The 20952-nt window shown below is 46.4% G+C and overlaps 1 protein-coding gene across 4 annotated transcripts in view; it reads left to right on the top strand.

Moving 5' to 3' along the window:
- The window catches only part of LOC146193340 (uncharacterized), a 113698-nt gene extending 93711 nt beyond the window's left edge, over positions 1-19987 (top strand). For all 4 annotated transcript variants that reach the window (XM_084602681.1, XM_084602683.1, XM_084602680.1 and 1 more), the window contains one exon: positions 19754-19987. In XM_084602681.1, coding sequence (XP_084458807.1) covers positions 19754-19984 — 231 coding nt within the window. In that variant the 3' untranslated portion in view covers positions 19985-19987. The remainder of the gene's footprint in view (positions 1-19753) is intronic.
- The last annotated feature ends 965 nt before the right edge of the window (positions 19988-20952 follow it).

Genomic DNA, 20952 nt, shown 5'->3' with positions numbered 1-20952 from the left:
GCCGGCGAAACAAGCTGGAGGAAGAGTGGTACAGTTAGATGCCTTGGAGAAGTTAGGAAGACAAAATCAGATCTCTTTCAAGCTGAACAAACTAATGTTCGCATTAATCAGCTGAAGTGCAACAATACTGAAATCGAAATTTCAGTATCAGCCAAAACACTAGGAATCGTTTTCTAAGAAAATATGCTGTGGTATTCTCGCACAGATAGCATAACAATTAAACTGTGTAAAGCATTAGGTATGTTGAGAAAAGTGCATCACTTTTTACCCGTCCCTCAAAAGCTAATGTTCTATAACACTATTCTTGCATCTCATCTAAAATATTGTCATTTGGTTTGCGATAATGGTAAAAAGACATCAATAAATAAGTTAGTTCCATTACAAAAACACAGTTCGAGCGATTGCAAACGCTCCGTACAATTCCCACACTTCTGATCTATTCCGTAAGCGAAAGATTGCTAAACTTCCTACCCTCTACGAGCATCAGTTGTTAGCATCTTTGAAATCGGAAATCCGTAAACGTAGAAGCTCATTACGGGCTGCTGCCAACTTACAGATTAACATGTCATCTCGTTCCAAGCGCCATCAGGAACATTGGCACATTCCACGACCACTTACAAACTATGGTCTCTAGATGATTCAAAACACCCTGCCAAGTATACTGAACAAATACAAGATAACGGACAAGGAACTGCGTATTTTGACCAAGATAAAAATATTTGAAATTACTAACCAGTATTGTACAATCTGACAGTATTTTTTGAATGAATGCATATTTCCTTCTTCTTGTTTCTTTTCCATTTGTCTTAGTATAAATATTTTTTTTGCTAATATGAAGTGGTTGCTACTTATTGTTCTTCCCATTATATAGGAGTACCGAGCTTTCAAACTGTCGTGACTGCTCCCATGTTGTTTGGGGAGACGGGGCCAGTCCCGTCACCCTCGCCACACCTAGTGCATCACCTGTACTTATTGTGGGAAATAAACGGTAATTGAAACTGAAATTGGAAAGCAACAAAGGTAAAAACGTTTCTGGTTGAAGAAAGAATGTATAGTGTGATCACGTAAACAAGCAAAACGAACAGATAAAAAATATAGGCGGGGCAGGGCACGCGTTATTGTTTGTACTTTTTTCGTTTTTTGATGTTTCTTTTCGCTTGATACGCTTTCGATCTTTTAGCAAGAAAGCCGGTTAGAAGATTGTCATGAGTTGGTGTGGAACTGGAGCGGTATGTTTGACACCACATGCGATTACACAACGTTCCTTGGCGTGCTGAAAGCTTCAGATAGTGCTGTGCAGTCGGACCCAGTCCGTCGATAAGGCAGTATTGCAAACGAATACCTTTCATATTTTATGCGAATGCCAAGTTTGCGCCCTGTATGCGGGGATTCCATTTCAGGTGGTTACCGAGCGGGACTCTCTAGGCTGCCTCAGAACCCTCAGATACCCAAGAGGGACAGATGGCGAGTGGGCGCTTTGGCTGCAAGATTTCGCCCCAATGTTATAAGTGCGGCCATATGCACACGTGCGCCGACAGCTTCTCGAAAGCCGCGATGCAATCAGAACATGCATAGTAGGCTGATCCACCTCTGGGAGCCGTACCAAAGCCTACTCGACCGTTGCAAACACAACAAGTTAAACAGAACGCTTAAAAAGCGACTGGTCGAACTGCAGATGCAGTTACAACAACATGCAGATGAGGTCTGCCGCTCTAATTGGGGGCAAGTTTGCGACGGACTCGCCGGCATACTGTCCACCAAGCGAGCGTGGCCACTTCTGAGACATCTCATTGATCCTACACAGTCCAAATCCGCTACATAACACCATGTTACACGCCTCTTACACACACACAACAGCGACCTGGACACTCTGCGGACATACACCTCACTGGGCACAGCCGACCCCATGCCGCCCTACTCAGGGAAAGCTAACCCCGAACTAGACGCTATTTCGGAAGCGGAGGTAAGAGCGGCCTTCCTGACTTTACGCACGAATTCAGTACCGGGACTTGAAAAAATCTAAACTTCTATACTCCGTAACCTGGATGACAAATCAGTCGCGCAAACTACAGACTAATTCATTAAATGCTGGATGGAGGGCACCGTCCCCCAGTCTTGGCGACGCGCCAAAGTAATATCTATACAACAACCAAACAAGCCTCTTAAATTAGAAACCCTGCGCCTAATCTCGCTCACCTCGTGTCTTGGGAAACGTTTCGAGCACACGGCGCTTGCGAGATTGAAACTTTACATGGCGGGAACGCGCTTTACCCACACAGCATGGTGGGCTGCCGCCCTCATCTCTCCGCTCAGCACGCCATGCTGCAGCTCACTCACGACATCTTCTCCCAGGATATTCCGGGTCACACAAAGTCAGTCCTGTCTTCGGATCGGTCCAAAGCCTTTGATCGCGTCGAACATCAGGCGATCATGACTGCTCTTTCTCCCCTGAACATAGGTGTATGGATGTACACTTACATTGAGGCTTTTTTAACGGACCGCATGGTGGAGGTTCATTTTAGCCCCTTGCCTCCCCACTCTACACTCTCAGAAGCATCGGTACTTGACAGGGGTCCGTCCTCTCTCCTTTCCTATTCAACGCCACTCTCATTTCCTCGCCCGGAAATTGTCCATCATACCTCATCTCACACACACTATTTATGCAGACATCACAGTGTGGACCACACACGGTAACGATGGCGGCATAGAGGCTACCTTACAAAGCGATCGACAACGTACAAGAATACGCCTGGAGCATCGGACTCTCATGCTACCCAGAGAAGTCTGAGCTACTTATACTTCACCCCACGAGCCGGGGATGCCCCACCACACCTATTGCCTTTGAACTTGATGGCCGTCCCATCCCAAAGGTGAATACGCTTCGGGTTCTGAAACTTCGCATCCAGAACAATGACAAGGACACCTTAACTCTCAAGAAGCTAAATCAGGTGACAGGCGCGATATCGCACCTCATCCGCCAAGTTTCCGGCCATAGCAGAGGCATGAAGGAGAAAGACCTATGTCCTCTAATTCACGCCTTCGTCCTCAGCCGTTTCATATACACAGTCCTCTATTTCCGACTCAACAGGCAAGAAACGGACGCCTTGGACGTCATGTTGCGCACGGCGTTCAAGACAGCCCTACATCTCCCAATCAATACTTCCACAGAACACCTTTTACAGCTTGGAGTCCACAACACAGTTGGGGAGTTTGTGGAGGCCCATCGCCAAGCCCAATACTTGCGTCTCACCAAGACCTCCAGCGGTCACCATATCCTCGAGACTTTAGGCATTCGCGTCCCAGCGAATGACCCTACCTTCTTTCTCATACCTCGCCCCTCCACCCAGACCTTCTCATCAAGCCTCTCCCTCGCAACATGCACCCCCAGTATAACGAGCAAAACCGCCGAGCCCGATCAAAGGCGCTCCACAAATACTACAGCTCCGAAACAGACAACGTAAGGGTGGTCGCCTCATGTACGAATGAGGGAGTGGTATTGGCCATCACCAATTCCTTCCTGCAACCTCTTGCTACTGTCCCCCTCCCCTCGGTCACCTCCTCGGAGCAAGCCGAGAAAGCAGCCATCGCCTACGCGCTTTCACACACGGAATCACGCTACATAATTTCTGGCTCTAAAACTACTGCGATACTAAAGTTTGCGCATAGTAGAGTTAACGTTTCTGTCTCAGAATACTGAGCTCACCCGCCGCCGACCCGCCCCGCTATGTGGAGCTGATATGGGTGTCTGCGCACTCCGGGAATCCGGTAACGAGGCCGCCAGTGTGTTCGCCCGAGGTTCTTTAAACCGGGCGCCGGCGGCCTCTGATCCGGGATTCACGCGTAATCGCATACACTCCTTCACTGAGCTAACGTAGGTATATCGGGTCGAGCGACTTCTCTACCCTCTACCTCACCCATCACTAGATAACTACCATCATGCAGGTGCTCTGGTAACTACTCCAGAATCGCACCCTCCCATCCCCATATAGCGCGTCTCGCTGCCACCACACCCTCACCGATCCCTCCGGCACCCTCTACAACAACCCCACCGCCACCCTCGCCCACATTATGTTCCAATTCCTGGCGGATCCTCCCCAGCGGGGTCTAGAGCACCTTATCACCTGGGAGGATTGGGACACCCTGCTGCACTCTGAGGACCCGGTTCGGCAGAAGATCGCCACAGACTGGGCTGCCGACGTCATGAACCACAGGAACATGACCGTTTGACCATAGTGGGGCCGTGCAGCGGCTCAGGGGCATGCATGCCGCAAACCCCCCTGTTTTAATAAAGTTATTACTACTACTACTAGGCTGACGAAAATGAAGACACCTTTGCATCATGAAATCCAGCATGAAGGCACAACATCCGGACACTTTGGTTCATTCGAACACTCACGCGTATTCTCCGCAAGTATACTGGCCTGATCTAGGGAACGCGGGGCGCAACTGCAGCAGAACCTGCCGTGTACATTCAAGATGGAACACGCCACTTGTGCACCATGCAGTGCATGCTAGGTATAGATCTGATGCAGCCTTTTTATGCCTAAATCAGTGCGCTGCTGAAGCGTCCTTACCATGCATTATCGCCCGCGGTATGCACAACCGCGAGCATTGATTTCCACGACAGTCGCAAATATAGCGAAGGTTTTCATCGACTCCATAGTCCTGCGTAAAGTTTGCCCAGAGGTCCTGATTACTGAACAATATTCTCTCTTACATGTCCAAAATCATGCTCAGTTTTCTCGCTTTAGCCACATCTGTCAGCGCCACATTACTGCATATCACACCTGAAGAAAAGTGTTGACTGAGTGCTATTGGACTATGGCAAACACGAGTGCTGCACGCAAGGGGATGCCAACTACAGAATATGAAACATTCTTACCAATGTAATTTTTTCTTGTAACACTGCGATCATGATTCTGAATGAAGAAAGCAATAAATTTCGCCTAAAGAAAGGTGTTGGGCAAGGAGACAGATCTCAGAAATACAAATCTCAGCTTTCTTAGCGGAAGTATTCGAAGACTTAAAATTTGAGCAGTTAGAGGTGAGGGGTGATTGAGAATAATTGAGTAATCTGCGTTTCACTGACAACATTGCCTAACTCAGGAGATAAATTGCAAAAGATGATTGATGACCTAGAAATTATAAACAGAAAGGTAGGCCCAAAACCATTTTGCAGACGACTAAGGTAATATTCAGCAGCATCAGGAAGGAACAGCAACTTATAATACCTTTGGTTTGGTGTGTGGGGTTTACCATCGAAAGCGACTCAGGCTAGTTATGACAGACGCCGTAGAGGTGGACACCGGAAATTTCGACTACCTGGGGTTCTTTAACGCGAACTGACATCCCACAGCACACGGGCGCCTTGCTTTTTGCCTCCATTGAAAAGCGGCCGTCGAGGCCGGAATACGATTCCGCGTCCTTGAGAACAGTAGTGGAGTGCCGGAACCATTGCGTCACCCCATCGGGGCGCAATTTACTATAGGTAGCGAACCCCTGTAAGTGGTAGACGAATATGTATACTTAGGACAGATATTAAGAGCAGATCCGGACCATGAAAGGGAACTTACGGCGATAATAGGAATAAGATGTAGCGTATTTGGCAAGGACTTGTGGATAATGAGTAGCAGGTTCAGTTCAGTTCAGTCGTTCAGTCGTGTCCGACCCTTCGCGGCATATGGACCATATCACACCATACTTTCTGGTCTCTCACTATCTTCCTAACATCACATAACTTCATCTGCAGCGCTTCGAGGATGCCATCTAACCATCGCGTTCGCTGCCTACCTCTTCTCCGGTGACCCTCAACCTTTCCCAACATCAAAGCTTTCTCCAGCGACTCCTCTCTTCTCATCAGATGGCCAAAGTAGCTGAGCTTTAACTTTAGAATTTGACCTTGCAATGAGCAGTCAGTGTTTATGGTCATCAATATCGATTAATTCGATCTTCTGGCAGTCCGAGGAACTCTAAAGAGTCTCCGCCAGCACCAAACTTCAAACGCATCAATTCTTCAGCGGTCAGCCTTCTGCACAGTTCAACTCTCGAATCCATACATCACAAATGGAAAGACCATACAACGAATTATGCGGATCTTGGTTGGCAGTCTGTCTCTGCTCTTTACTAGGCGGTCAAGGCTAGCCATAGCTCTCTTTCCCAGAAGCAGGCGTCTGCTAATTTCACGGCTGCAGTCTCCTTCCGGGGTAATCTTGGAGCCCAAGAAGAGAAAATCTGTCAGTTTCCACTTCTTGTCCCTTGATTTTCCAGGACTTGATAGGGCAAGACGCCATGATCTTTGTCTTTTTATTTTCAGTCTAAGCCCAAACTTCTCACTCTCTTCTTGCACGTGCGTCAGACGTCTCTTGAGTTCCACTTCACTTTCTGCCATTAAAGTAGCATCATCCGCATATCTAAGGTTGTTGATACGTTTTCCAGCAATCTTCAGTCCAGCTGAAGACTCGTCCAGACCGACCTTCTTCATAATGCACTCAGCATATTTGTTGAATAGGCAAGGCGACAGTATGCAGCCTTGTCTCACTCCTTTCTCGATCGGAAACCAATCAGTAAGACCATGCCCAGGTCTGATTGTAGCCTCTTGCCCTTCATACAAGCTCCTGAGGAGACAGATGAGGTAAATTGTAACTCCCATCTTGGAGAGCTTGCCACACTCTGCCGTGATCTACGCGGTCAAACGCTTTCGAATAATCAATAAAGCAGAAGTAGATGGATTTCTGGAATTCTCTTGCTTTTTCCATGATCCAGCGACGGTTGGCAATCTGGTCTCTACTTCCTCTGCCCTTACGAAACCCGGTTTGCACATCCAGAAGCTCCCGATCCACATACTTCTGGAGCCTACCTTAGAGGATTTTCAACATCACCTTGTTAGCTTGCGAAATAAGCGCGATCGTGCGGTAGTTGGATCAATCTTTGGCACTGCCTTCTTTGGAATGGGGATGTAAACGTACCTCCTCCATTCCTGCGGCCACTGCAGGGCTGTCCAAATTTGCTGACATAATGTATACAGAACATTACCAGCGTCATGGCTGAGGTTTTGAAGCAGCTCTGCTGGAATGATATCAATTCTGCTAGCTTTGTTCTTAGCAAGGCTGGCTAAGGCCCATTCAACTTCACTCTCCAGGACGTCCGGCTCGAAATCAGTAATCAAAACCGTCTTATGTTGGGTTTGCACATCCGGGTCCTTCTTGTGCAGTTCTGTGTATTCCTGCCACCTCTTCTTTATCTGTGAGGCTTCAGTGAGGTCCCTGTCTGGTTTTTATTTATTATTTATTTATGAATACTGCAATCCCATGCGAGATTTTAGCAGGGTGGGATACATCCTTATAGACAATAACATAGGCAACAACAACAAGAATACAAAGTTCAATAAGAGGCGGAAACAACAAACAAAGTAAGTCATGGCAAAACAGATGGTTGTAATGATTACACAAAACCGGACAGATTAAGGCGTGAACAAAATAAGTTTACAGATGGCTGTGAAACAGTGTCATTGTCTAATTTATTCCATTCGGTGATAGTCCTGGGAAAGAAAGAATATTTGAAGCAGTTATTGCGAGTGGAATAAGGAGCTATTGTTAGGGCGTGTCTTTGTCTTGTGGCATATCCTGTAGAGAAAGAAATTATATGTGACACGTCAACTTTGTAATCACCCTTTATCAACTGAAATAGAAATTTTAGGCGCAGTGCTCTGTTATTTCGGTAAGAGAAGGAAGTTCGGCCTTTGCTAAAAGTGTTGTCATTGAGGTGCGCCCAAAGCTATTGTAAATAAAACGGACTGCCCTCTTCTGCAAATTTTCAATCATATTGGTGTGTTTTTGTGTATAGGGATACCAGATAATAGAGGCGTATTCTATGCTTGGAAGGACAATGGTTTTATAAGCCATTAACCGGACAGCGGGTGTGGATAGTTTTAATACTCGTCTTAGAAAAAAGAGTTTTTGATTAGCATTACTTTCTACGTATTTAATATGATTTGTCCAGCTAAGATCTTTTGAAATCCAAAGACCGAGGTATTTAAACTGCTCAACTTCAGATAGAAAAATATTCCGGGCTGAATACCTGAAATGAAGAGGGTTCTTTTTATGGGTTATTTTCATAAATACTGTTTTCTCAAAATTAACCTCCATTTGCCATTCTTCACACCATGAAACAGCTCTTTGAAATGATTCATTTAGCTTTAACTGATCATTAGCGCTGTTAATTTCAGAATAAATGACGCAATCGTCGGCGTACAGGTTGTCCTTTATCCCGTCCAGCTTAGCGCAGAAGTTTCCTCTGATATCTTTGATTGTGTTATACAAAGCTGTTGTGTTCCTCAACTGGCTGTTGTCCTCAGCTGCTTGGCACTGTATGTTCAGGAAGGCATTCTTATCTCTCCTTGCTATTTTCTGAAAATGCGCATTGACAAACCTTCTTTCTTTTTCCCCCGTAACCTTTGCCACACTCCTTTCCTCGGCTATTTGCAAAGCCCCTTCAGATAGCCAGTTTGATTTCTTGCATTTCTTTTGCTTTGGAACTACCTTAGTAGCAACTTCTTGCATTATATCATGAACATCAGTCCACATCTCTTCAGGCTCTCTGGCTTCTAGATCTAATTCTTGAAATAGGTCCTCACTTCCACAGGATACTCTGATGGAATTTGATCCCGATCATACCTGAAAGACCTTCGAGTTTTCTGCGTTTTCCTCAATCGGAGCTTAAATGTGGCAACAAGAAGCTTATGATTGGTGCCAAAATCGGCCCAAGGCCTTGTTTTAACTCATTTTATAGCGTTTCTCTATCTCTGCCGGCAAAGAATACAATCAATCTGGTTTGTGTACAGACCGTCCAGTGATGTCCATGTGTACAGGCGCCTCTTGTGCTGTTGAAAATGAGTGTTCGCTATGGTCAGGTTGTTTTCTTGACAAAGCTCTACTAGCCTCTGCCCAGCTTCATTTGGCTCACCAGGACCGAACTTGCCTGTAATTCCGGATATTTCTTCTCTCCCCACCTTAGCATTCCAGTCTCCTATGAGAAAAAGCACGTCTGATGATGGAGTGCGGTCTAGAAGACATTGCAGGTCAGCATAAAATTTATCAACGTCAGCTTCTTCAGCGGTAGTGGTTGGTGCATAGACTTGGATAACTGTTATGTTGAAAGGGTGACCTTGGATCCGAAGTGAAAACATTAGGTTGTTTTTGGGGTTGTACCCTAGCCCTGCTTTGCCCATTGTTCTGTTTTGCTATGAGAGCGACCCCATTCCATCTCCTGGATTCGTGCCCACAATAAGATACATAATGGTCGCCGGAATTAAATTTTCCCATTCCGGTCCACTTAAGCTCGCTGGTACCCAAGATTTTAATGTTCAATCTGTCCATTTCTCACTTGACGACATCCAGTTTACCTTGCGTCATAAATCTTACATTCCATGTTGCTATGTGATATATCTGCTTGCAACATCGGACTTTCCAGTCGCTTCCCGACACATCCACAGCTGAGCGTCCTTTTAGCTTTTGTCCAGCCGCTTCATCCGTCCTGGAGCTACTAGGAATCGCCCTTTATTCATCCCCAGTAACATGTGGGACGCCTTCCAACCTGGAGGGCTTATCTTCCGGCGTCCTGTCATTAATGCTATTGTGACTGGCCATAGGGTTTTCTTGGCAGGAAGTACTTGAGTGGGTTGCCATTACCTTCTCCAGTGAATCACATATTGTCAGAACTCTCTGCCATGACCTGTCTATCTTGGGTAGGCCCACCCAAGATAGACTAGCAGGTTACAGGTACTCATATAAGAAGCTCAAATGGGAAGGCTAAATCAAATGGCTCTAAGTAAGTTCATGGCACCGCAGAGGGCTATGAACGGAAAATGGTAGGTGTAAAGTTAAAAAAATAGGAAGTATGAAGAAAGCTTCAGAAAAATGACTCAATGACATTCTAATGAAAATCGAGAAAAAGAATTGGGCATGGACAGGGCATGTAGCGCAAAGAGAGGATGACCGAAGGTCAAAATAGGTAGCAATGTGGCTAGCAAGAAAAAGAAAGCGGAGCTGGGGGCGGTAGAAAGTCAGGTGGGCGGGAGAGGTTTAGAAGTTCGCAGGGTTCGAACGAATGACGAGTACTGTACCTTGTTAATTGGATAAATATGGGAGTGGCTTTCACACTGCAGTGGGCAAAGTCCGGCTGCTGCTGATGGGGTTGGCGGTGGTGGGGATGATGATGATGATGATGATGATGATAATTATGAGGATCATAACACTGCAGTGCCATACACCATTTGGTTTTCACCGTTTATACTGGTGCATGGTAAGCAAGTCATCACAATGCTTGGCACTCTGCTGACATGTGAAGCGGAGGCCTAGAATGAAGACGATGCTGAACTGGTTGCCAAGCATGCGGAAGAAGCAGGACATCTGGGAAGATTACATATCGAATACCGTCAGCGCATCTGTGCCTGCTGGTGCAACCTCCAGTATCGTGACGTTAATTTCCACCTTCGCGATAGAGCGCTGATGTGGACAGCAGTTCGACATTGCGGTCTTTGCGAGAAGCGTATAAATGGTAATTTGGTCCGTAGTACGTGGTTTACAAAATGACAGATGCAAAATAACAGCTGCCCCCGTAAGCACCACGGGCATCACGTCGGCCCTCGTTTTCTGAAGTCCTTCAGGTGGTTCACCTAAAAGCTATGCAACCCACAGGACCACGCATTCTGTTTTCGTTATACTTACTCCTGAAAGCTTCTGTTTTCGTCTGTATGTGCCTTCGGACGACACAGAGGTTTAGAGAAAAGTAGTGGAAAGTGTATCACCTATACTTTCTACCGCATGCTCAAGTTAGGTTGGCAACAAAGACCATAAGATCGTGCATATAGTGCGCCTGAACTCTTTCGCCGCAGTTTCACCTGGCTGGCTTCAATGGTTCAGGAAGCTCTGGTCTTGTCTTGCCGGCTGCCTTCTCGTGTTGCCGCAACAATGCGAGAAAATACAGGTGCCAAGTGAGATGTTATACTAGGAACCATACAAAAATCATTATTGATGTGGAAAAGTAATGTGAATTTTGAAAGGATGACATATTTATCTTTATACGTAGAGAGCAGGGGTGATTGCGTACTTTCGTGGAGCGGATATATACAATACCTAATAAAAAAACGCAGAAATGATCAATTATAATTTTAAACACATTCCACTCATTGGTGAATAGGTTCTCAATATGAAATATACAGCTATTTTGGACGTGAAGGTGCTTGCTTAACCACAGTACAACATTTTTGAAGTGTCCACTTTAATCGTGACAAGAGATGTTGGGTAACTGATCGATTTGAATATAAATGGCGTTTCATATACATATGTGCTTCTAGATCTGACGCCTGGCTAAAAACTTGAGTTGACTGACATGAGTCAGGCTCTGGATAATTGAGATTGTTTACTTTAGGCTAGTGAGAGATAAGAAGAAGTAGAATAATGCTGTAGAAGAAGGCTTTTCAGGCAATGACATTGATTTACTCTCGTCCCACTTTCCACTTCAGGTAGTCTGTGATTCCTCTCAAATGGTATGAACTTTATGAAGGCGCAACACTTTGCCGCATAATTTATCTATGACTGCTGGATGAGCAGGCGCTGCTCTTCCTTACCCTCAGAACAAAGCAGCCCAGCCACCCAATATTATGAGAGGATGAAAACACTCATTGCCATACAACCGGGCAGAAAAAAAAGCAGTGGTAAAGTCTGGCATAAGCTGCCTAGTAGTTGGAACATGAAGATTCCCGCACAATGTGTAGATATACAGCCGTACAAGTGTGAGAAGTCTATTCAGATGTATCTTTCGAAGGACGTGAGCCTTCTACACAGAAATGCTTGGATGAGTGTCTGGGTAAATTTTATAGTCGAGGCTGGCAGCCTTATTGTATTCTTTGGTTGGAACAGTCTCGATCCTCATTCTAAAGACCTGGGCTAAGGGCCCAACTCATTGCAGTCTATACGCGAGTGTCCAGGGATCTATTGTAGGAAAATGGGGCAGTGCAGACGTGACGTAATTGCGGCCTCGTGCTTGGTGAGCCTATGCGGAAGGGGTTTTTAGACTGAATACTACAGATATCCACCTGGGTTGTCATTGTAGATAATATCAGAAGGCACAGTTGGAAGATAATGCAAATGTTGAGTGGAGTGGATGTGAATGGCCTCAAGCGAGAGACTACCCGAAGGGTATAGGCAGGACGTAGAGACATCCTCTTCTCTCTACCTTGGCCTCTACACGCCATGGTAGTCACAGTACGTACAGACGCAACATTCCAAGCGTCAGTGTACGCGGCTGCATGAACATTAAAGGGCGGACTGGGATTAGAGGCTGCCGCATCTTGACCCCAGCAACACAGTGGCAGGAAGGGGAAGTATGAGGTATATATATATATATATATATATATATATATATATATATATATATATATTAGCAACAATAACCGCAGCGTCATGATAGTCGGGGGACGCATTTAGTTATAAACATCCTTTTTGCTACATTCGGCGCCGCGGTATTAAGTTATACAATATAATAGTTTCTTTAATATTGTGGCATATATGCACTGCCTCACTGGACGTTGAAGAAGATAACAGTCAGTCACGGTGACACAAAAGGCCAAGGGATAGCAACGGTTAGTGCTACGAGAAGGTTGGTGCTCGAGGGGACATTCACGCGTCTTCAGCTGTTGTGTTCCTTGCCACGTATCATCTTGGTGGAGATGAATCAAGATCCCCGTGCGCACAGAAAAGCTCATTTACGCTGCAAAAAGCTGGATTTGCGCAGTGGCCGCAACCTACCTGCGCTCACAACGACGCCAACAACGATCACTATGACAACCGAGGCAGCCCCTACCATTGCAGCAACATCGGCTCAGCCCGTCGTACTCACGACGATCCGCATCCCTTCCATCTTTAATGGCGAACACAAGCAAGACGTTCACGACTGGTTGGATGAGTACGAGCGCTGCAGCAGAAACAACCACTGGGACGCGGCCATCATGCTGGCGAACATAGTTTTCTATTTGGTGGGAACTACTCGCACGTGGTTCCAAAACCAAGAATATGAGGTAGTGATCTGGGAAAACAGTAAACAAAAGCTTCAGTACTTCAATCAATCAATAATCAATTTTTTATTTCAATAAAATATACAAACTGCAAAAAAGTATTGGGCCAATAGCCGAAGCTAGTTTAGGCCGGTACATATATGCATACATATACATAGCAGTGCAAACACGCTAAAGGACATGTGACAAATGTTTTCAGGCTTATACACACACAAAAGTAAAAATCAATGAGCACACAAGTAAAGCACAAGAATTACATAAGATACATAACAGCAAAAAAATGAAAATCAGGCATGCACATACACAAATTATTTTAGGCGACTTGCATAATTGAGAGACGACGGAATACAGTTCCCTATCTGAAGAAAATGAATACAACCAAGACATACACATTTGGTAGAACCAGAAATGTGAGCATTTATTATCTATTTTATTTAGTGTGATAATAATATAATAACATATTATAATAACATAATATATATATATATATATATATATATATATATATATATATATATATATATACTTGTTCGGGAAGCCTATTGGGCGTGCTCTAGCAGCAACAACGGAACTTTAGCAGCAACAACGGAACGCACCCACTCCCCCACGGCGTCCTAACCTGCCTATATTCCAGATGTGCGTTTTAATTGTGCCGCAAGGTGAACAGCTACATGCCAGAAAGTGACAACATACAGCATATCCACAAGGGTCTCGCGAAAGACACGCTCAACATCCTCTTCTGCACGAATTGCTCTACCGTCGACTCGGTACTTCAAGTCTGCCGAAACTTCGAGCAGTCTAAGCAACGACATATCGTACATCGCTTTGAGCGCCTTCCGAACACGTCGCCTGCATCAACCTGCTTCAACCTGCGATGACCTGGTGACTTTGCAACAGCCTTCTCACTCACGAACATGACTCGGGTAATCCGAAGAGAACTCGAGGCCTTGGCTCCTGCAACACTCATGTCTCCGCTGCCCGACACTGCGGCCATGATACAGGCCGCTGTTCGCCAGGAACTTGCCACCGTTGGCCTCTCCTCCAGCCCCGTGTCGCCACCGCCACCATCGCACCTGTTCCTGTAGCGGCTGCTGCTACCGCCAGCCAGGCTTCTCCACGTCGCTACCTTAGCCGCAATCCTGCAGAGTGGCGCATTTCAGATGACAGGCCAATTTGCTTCATTTGCCTTCAAGCCGATCACACATGGCGTTAATGCCGTAGCAGTACCTTCTTCGCTTCTCGCTCCTATTACAACGCCGACCGTCGTTAATGCCGTAGCAGTACCTTCTTCGCTTCTCGCTCCTATTAAAACGCCGACCGTCGATACTACCAAGGACCTCGGCACTTCCCTGCCCAACAAGATGAGCCCCGCCCCGCCTATGATGGATCTGGACATTTTCTTCCTCACCCAGATGAGCCTCGCAACGAAACCGTCCCCACTGCTCTTCGCTCCAGCTGATCTCCATCTCCACTGACTCGTCGATCCCGTTCACCGGTACCTCGTCGCAACTCCTCCCCATCATATGCCGGCCCCTACTCGGGAAACTAGCGAGGGCAGCGCACTGGAATGACGCTGCATTACCGAGCCGGAATGTCAACTAGGACCTGACCTCCGCACCTAGAGGTAACCTCATTGATATTCTTGTGGACGGAGTCCCAGTTTCTGCCCTTATTGACACTGGCACCCAAATTTCTGTTCTCAGTTCTTAGCTCCGTCGACGCCTCAATAAAGTCATCACACCCGCTTCCTCGTCTACCGTTCGTGTTGCTGATGGCAACACAGCTACTGTCATTGATATGTGTACTGCAAGAGTTACCATTGCCGACCACCCCATAACTGTGCTAGTTACAGTCCTCCCCAGTTGCCCTCAAGACGTTATAATAGGACTCGACTTTTTAACTGCCCATTCCGCACTCATTGACTGTTCTTCTCTACTGCTTCATCGAGAACCTACCGCTCTGTCCTGACAAACAAGTTTCTGAAACTTCAACGCTCTGTCTCCGCTCCGCTACATTTACTCGCCTGCCACCAGAAGCTGCAGTGTATGTGCTCATGTCGCCTTTCCCCTCCGCACCTGGTGGCGCTTTCGTTGTATGCCCTATACCCACCATGACTTAGCAGCGTATAATCTCTCTCCCTCATAATATCGTGCACGTAAAGAATAACAACGCTTATACTCCAGTCTTGAACTTCGGCCTCTTTGTGCACGTTCTTCCTGGGGACATTACTGTTGCCCAACTGACCCCACTGTCTGACATCATAGTGGCCGCTCTTTTACCAGGTCCTACTGCTAAAGTGTCGACACGACCTGTACCGTGCTCACCTGCGGAGGCCCGCATATCAGGAATGAGTGCACCTAACTTGCGCCCTGATCGTGCAACTGCCCTTACGAGCCTTCTGACTTCGTAAAGCAATATTTTCGATTTTGGTAAACGCCCTTTAGGACAAACGTCCCTAGTTATACATCTCATCAATACCGGAGACGCCAGCCCAATTTACAGATCTTATCGGGTCACCGTTTCTGAACGTCACGTCATACAGGATGAAGTTGACAAGATTTCAGCAAAAAAACATTATAGAGCCTTTGAGCAGCTCCTGGGCATCACCTCTCGTGCTTGGTAAAAAGGACAATATCTGGAGGTTCTGCAGTGATTACCGACACCTGAACAAAATTACAGAAGACGTTTATTCGCTCCCTGGGATAGATAATGCCCTCGACTGCTTGCACGGAGCCAGCTATTTCTCTTCCATTCATCTTCGATCCGGTTATTGGCAGATCGCAGTCGATGAACAGGACTGAGAGAAGACCGCCTTCGTCACTCCCAATGGCCTGTATCAATTCAATGTGATGCCTTTCGGCTTGTGTAATGCGTCCGCAACATTCGAGCCCATGATAGACAATCTCCTGCGCGGCTTCAAATGGACGACGTGCTTGTGCTATCTAGACGACGTCATTGTATTTTCTTCACATTCGAGTGCCATCTCCATCGCCTTGATGTCATTTTGACGTCTTCCGAAGAGGTGGCCTTCAGATGAACTCGATGAAGTGTAGCTTCAGCCGACTCAGTCACGTAGTCGACAGCCATGGCGTTCAGCTTGACCCAGACAAAATGCGTCCTCTAAGTGCATTTCCTACACCCCGCTGTAACAGTGACGAACGTAGTTTTTTTGGGCTTTACTCATATTTTCGGCGGTTTGTACCCAGCTTTGCGGAGACGGCTCGTCCACTTACCAATTTTCTAAAGAACGATGCTCCATTTTGCTGGGACCAAGAACAATCTCAAGTCTTTCTGCGCTCATTGCAGCCCTCACGAACCCGCCCGTCCTGTCATACTTCAATCCCTCGGCACCAACGAAGGTAAGCACCGACGCCAGTGGTCACGGTATTGGTGCCATGCTCACCCAACAACAGATTGGTCGCACTCGTGTCATTGCTTATGCCGGTCGCCCCTTTCTGCGGCTGAACGGAATTACTCGATCACTGAACGTGCGTACTTAGCCCTCGTGTCGGCCATTGCAAAGTTTCCATCTTACTTGTTTCGCCGCCCGTTCTCCGTCATCACCGACCACCATGCCTTATGCGGGCTTTCTACGCTGAAGGACCCTGCCGTTCGCCTGGGGCGTTGGGCCGTCCGCCTTCAGGAATACACTTTTTTTGTCATCCACAAGTCCGGCCGGCTGTACACTGGCTCCGATTGCCTGTCCCGCAACCCGGTAGATCTGCCACCTGCGAGCGAGTGTGATGATGACATATGTGTGTTCGCCATCTCTGACCTTTTAAACATTCGCCATGAGCAGCGCTTAGATCCCAAGCATTGCAGCATTATCAATCACCTCAGCACTGATCACCTTGATGCTACCATTGATTTGTGCTCCACAACTGAACCTTATACCGGCGGAATATGCGACCAAATTACGGCGAGCTTCTGATCGTAGTCCCAGAACACCTGTGTACCACCGTTCTTAAGCAGCTACACGACGGGCCCACTGCGGGCCACCTTGGCGTGTCCCGTACGTACGACCGCCACTACCGCCGCTTCCTTTCGCCAGGCCTCTATCGCTCTGTTCGTCGTTACGTGGCTTCTTATGACCGGTGTCAGCGACGGAATAAGGTCTCGGTTATGCCTGCTGGATCCCTGCAGCGGATCGACATCCGAGTAGACCCGTTTTCAGGAGTTGGCCTTGATCCCCACTGGCCTTTCCCACTTTCTGCGTCGGGGAATAAATGAATTTTGGTGGCTGGCCATGGAATATACTATGAGCTAAGGTGTCACCCGAGCGATATACCACCAGCTGTGCAACTGGTGTGTCTGCGTTTCTCCTCCACGACATCATCCTTCTCCGTGGTGCTCCAGGCCGGCTGCTCATTGACCATGGCCGTAGCTTTCTTGCTCGAGTAGTCGATGAAATTCTGCGGTACTGCTCCAGTAAGTACTGTTTCACCACCGCTTACCATCAGAAACGAACGGCCTCACCAAACGCCTCAATCGCGCGCTCATGGACATGCTGTCGATGTAAGCCTCGGATGATCATCGTGACTGGGACATTACTTTGCCGTTTGTAATGTTCGCGTATAATTCCTCCCGTCATGACAAAGTGGGGTACTCATCCTTTTATCTTCTATGTGGCCACGGCCCTCCCCTTCCGTTTGACAGCGTACTGCCTCCCGCCGCTAATGCCAGTTCCTGCGTTCGGGACGCCATCTCCCGAGCTGAAGCCGCCCGTGCTAATGCTCACCGACAAAGGGCTTCCTCCCAAAATTCACCGAAAAGACGCCATGATTCTCGTCACCGGGACGTTCACTACTCTCGGGGCTCTCTGGACTTGCTCTGGACTCCCTCTCGTAAAGTTGGACTGTTCGAGAAGCTCTTACCACGCTACGCAGGGCCCTACCATGTTTTACGGTCAGTCACTCCTATGACGTACGAAATCACCCCTCTGAATTCACCGCAACAGTCCGCTACACCACGCATCGAGATTGTTCATGTCGGCCGAATGAAGCCATACCCCACCTGCAGTAGGTCGACCTAGTGCGCACCGGGACTGTGCTTGTCGCGGGGGGGGGGGGGGGGGTAATGTGACATATGCCCTGCCTTGCTGAATGTTGAAAAAGACAGCGATCAGCAACAGTGACACAGAAGAAGATGAAGGGATAGCAATGGTTGGTGCTACGAGAAGGTTATTGCTTGACGGGACATTCACACATCTTCAGCTGTTGTATTTCGTGCCCCGTATCAATATTAATAATAATTAACATCGGGCGGATAAATTCTTCAATAATTGCAAGAGAATTGGGACTTCCACAGAGAATGTAAATGCAGGGGGCTCAGCTGGCTCAAAGGTCCATATCTGTTTACATGTATCAGAGCATACAAGTTTGTGAAGAAAGAACAGCAGTGTAGTGTCCGTGCAGTCCTGGCTTTAATTAGATTTCCACGGTTCATATAACGGAAACGCCTATAGCATTCTGTGCTGAGCTCGTTGCAGTTCAAGAGGCGCACCACTCCGTGGCCGCCAGAACTATGCTTCCTGCGGCCTACGTTCAGATCCGTACTGACGTCCTGCAAGCAGTTTGGTTGCTCCGACATACCAGCCGCTGCCAACAGGTGGCGACACGTACATTGAGGCCGATTCATATTCACTGGATTCCATGGCATCTACTGCTTCTAAGACATATGCGGACATAGCGACTCACCTAGTAACTCTAGGGGTCAGCTTTGTCTCGACTGCTTAATTGGGACAATTCTATTCTTCTTTCATCAAGAAAGAAACACCTCCCGGACCACAGACGTGCTCTCATCCCTCCGTGAGAGGTAACCCTCCCCCGCAGTCTCACCCGCGCAGAGGAGGTTGCGCTGCTAAGGATGGGGGCGGGGTCGCCCTCATTCCTGTCTTTTCTCGGATGTGATCTAATTTCCGGCATATATATCTAAGCTTAAGGTGTCAATATGCGAATATGAGACCACTGAAGCCGAAATCCACCACTTGCTATGGGACTGCCCTGCACTGTAAACAAAAAGAATCAAACACCTGATGGCAGCGGGCTTTTCAATTCGGAATCCTGCTGCATATATTACCTGGATTTAGGGACCACACCATTGGGCACTTTTGGAAGTCATAAAATCAGCAAACCTCTTTCCATTCTATGTATGTATGTATGTATGTATGTATGTATGTATGTATGTATGTATGTATGTATGTATGTATGTATGTATGTATGTATGTATGTATGTATGTATGTATGTATGTATGTATGTATGTATGTATGTATGTATGTATGTATGTATGTATGTATGTATGTATGTATGTATGTATGTATGTATGTATGTATGTATGTATGTATGTATGTATGTATGTATGTATGTATGTATGTATGTATGTATGTATGTATGTATGTATGTATGTATGTATATATGTATGTATGTATGTAGGTATGTATGTATGCATGTATACCATTTTTGAGATGCCGGCAAAGGACGATTTAAGGCATCGTGACGCTGGCCAGGCGTATTTGAGGAAAAAATATCTTCGCCGGATTAGCACTTTATCTATATTATTAGCTGCGGGGCCACAATACTCACCATTGTCTTTATGGTTTCGCGTATAACCGACAATTTGCAAAGTATTGCTTCTAAATTTTCCAAGTTTCCTCATACTGAAATTATTGTATTCCTTTGCAGGTCTGCCACTTTAGCGCAAATGTAATGTATACGGGCTTGTTGCTTGTTAAACAAAACTCAATGCCCGGACAACCTAAAGAACCCTACAGCGCTAACGTTAGTAAGCTGGAAGAGACGTCGTTGGGCCTGGAGAAGAAAGGAGATGTGCTGATATACATCGTACAAGGGGAATTGACAAGAAGAATATTTTATCGTTACGAACGTACTTTCAAAATAAAATTAATTTCATGAGAATACACTATTTCCAACCACATCTTCCAACCGCAGCAACACGCACATGAAAATAAAAGATTAAATATAAATTATAATGAGAGGAAATGATGCGCTGAAATTGACGAAGCCACTTTTGAGCTTTTTATGTTATTTAAACCGACCCTACTGCCCCCAACGAACCAGCATTTAGGTACAAGTACAAACCGTATTTTCTCCTCTTACGACAATGAACACGTCATCAGTTTTTAGTGCACTAAAAGCAGCACAAAAGCCTCCCCCATTTTTCAAATTTGGCTACTTCTGTGCCAGTTGCGATCTTTTCATCCCCTTTAAAACCCTATTTTCGTTCATCTCTCCTATTGTTTGGTGAATGCTGCTACAGTTTGCTCTATATATTACAGCTTCTACTTTACGCTTACCGACGACTTGCTTTCTTCCTTTAATATTTAAGGTAGTGCGCAGTTAATTTATTATTTTTATTATGCTAGAATAACTCGCGTATGTTTTCATTCCCGCCATTTCGCTGCCGTCACAAATTCGTCGACATTTTCGGCCTCTAGATGCCTGTGTTTTGTGAACTCCGCCTCTTGTGTAACATCCGTAAAAGGAATCATTAAGAAAAACAAAGTGAAATAAAGGCCTCAGTAGGAGTGAATTTCGCACAATTGACGTTTTACAAAGCTAGCTTTATCTTTCTTTTTTTTTTAATTTAGGCGCAAGCCTAAAACGTTAGCATATCAGTTCGAGCTTATCGCATTAAATGTATACTTGAATATAGGCGTTTATACAGTTCACATATGAAATATTTTTAGCTGGTGCTGTCGGTTCACCACCAAAGAGAACAAGACATTGAAGCGGGAGCACAAAAGGAACCAAAAAGAAAGCAGGAAGCTGAATTAAGTCGAATTTCGGGCTGCCCAATGTGCTTGCATCATTGCTGACGCTAGCGCTGCGCACATGTGAACAAGTGTCCTTAATTACACGTT

Source organism: Amblyomma maculatum, chromosome 4, assembly GCF_055883805.1.
Source record: "Amblyomma maculatum isolate TAMU_Amacu chromosome 4, ASM5588380v1, whole genome shotgun sequence".
NCBI classification, from domain to species: Eukaryota; Metazoa; Arthropoda; class Arachnida; order Ixodida; family Ixodidae; genus Amblyomma; species Amblyomma maculatum.
This window is presented reverse-complemented; position numbering and strand designations above follow the sequence as displayed.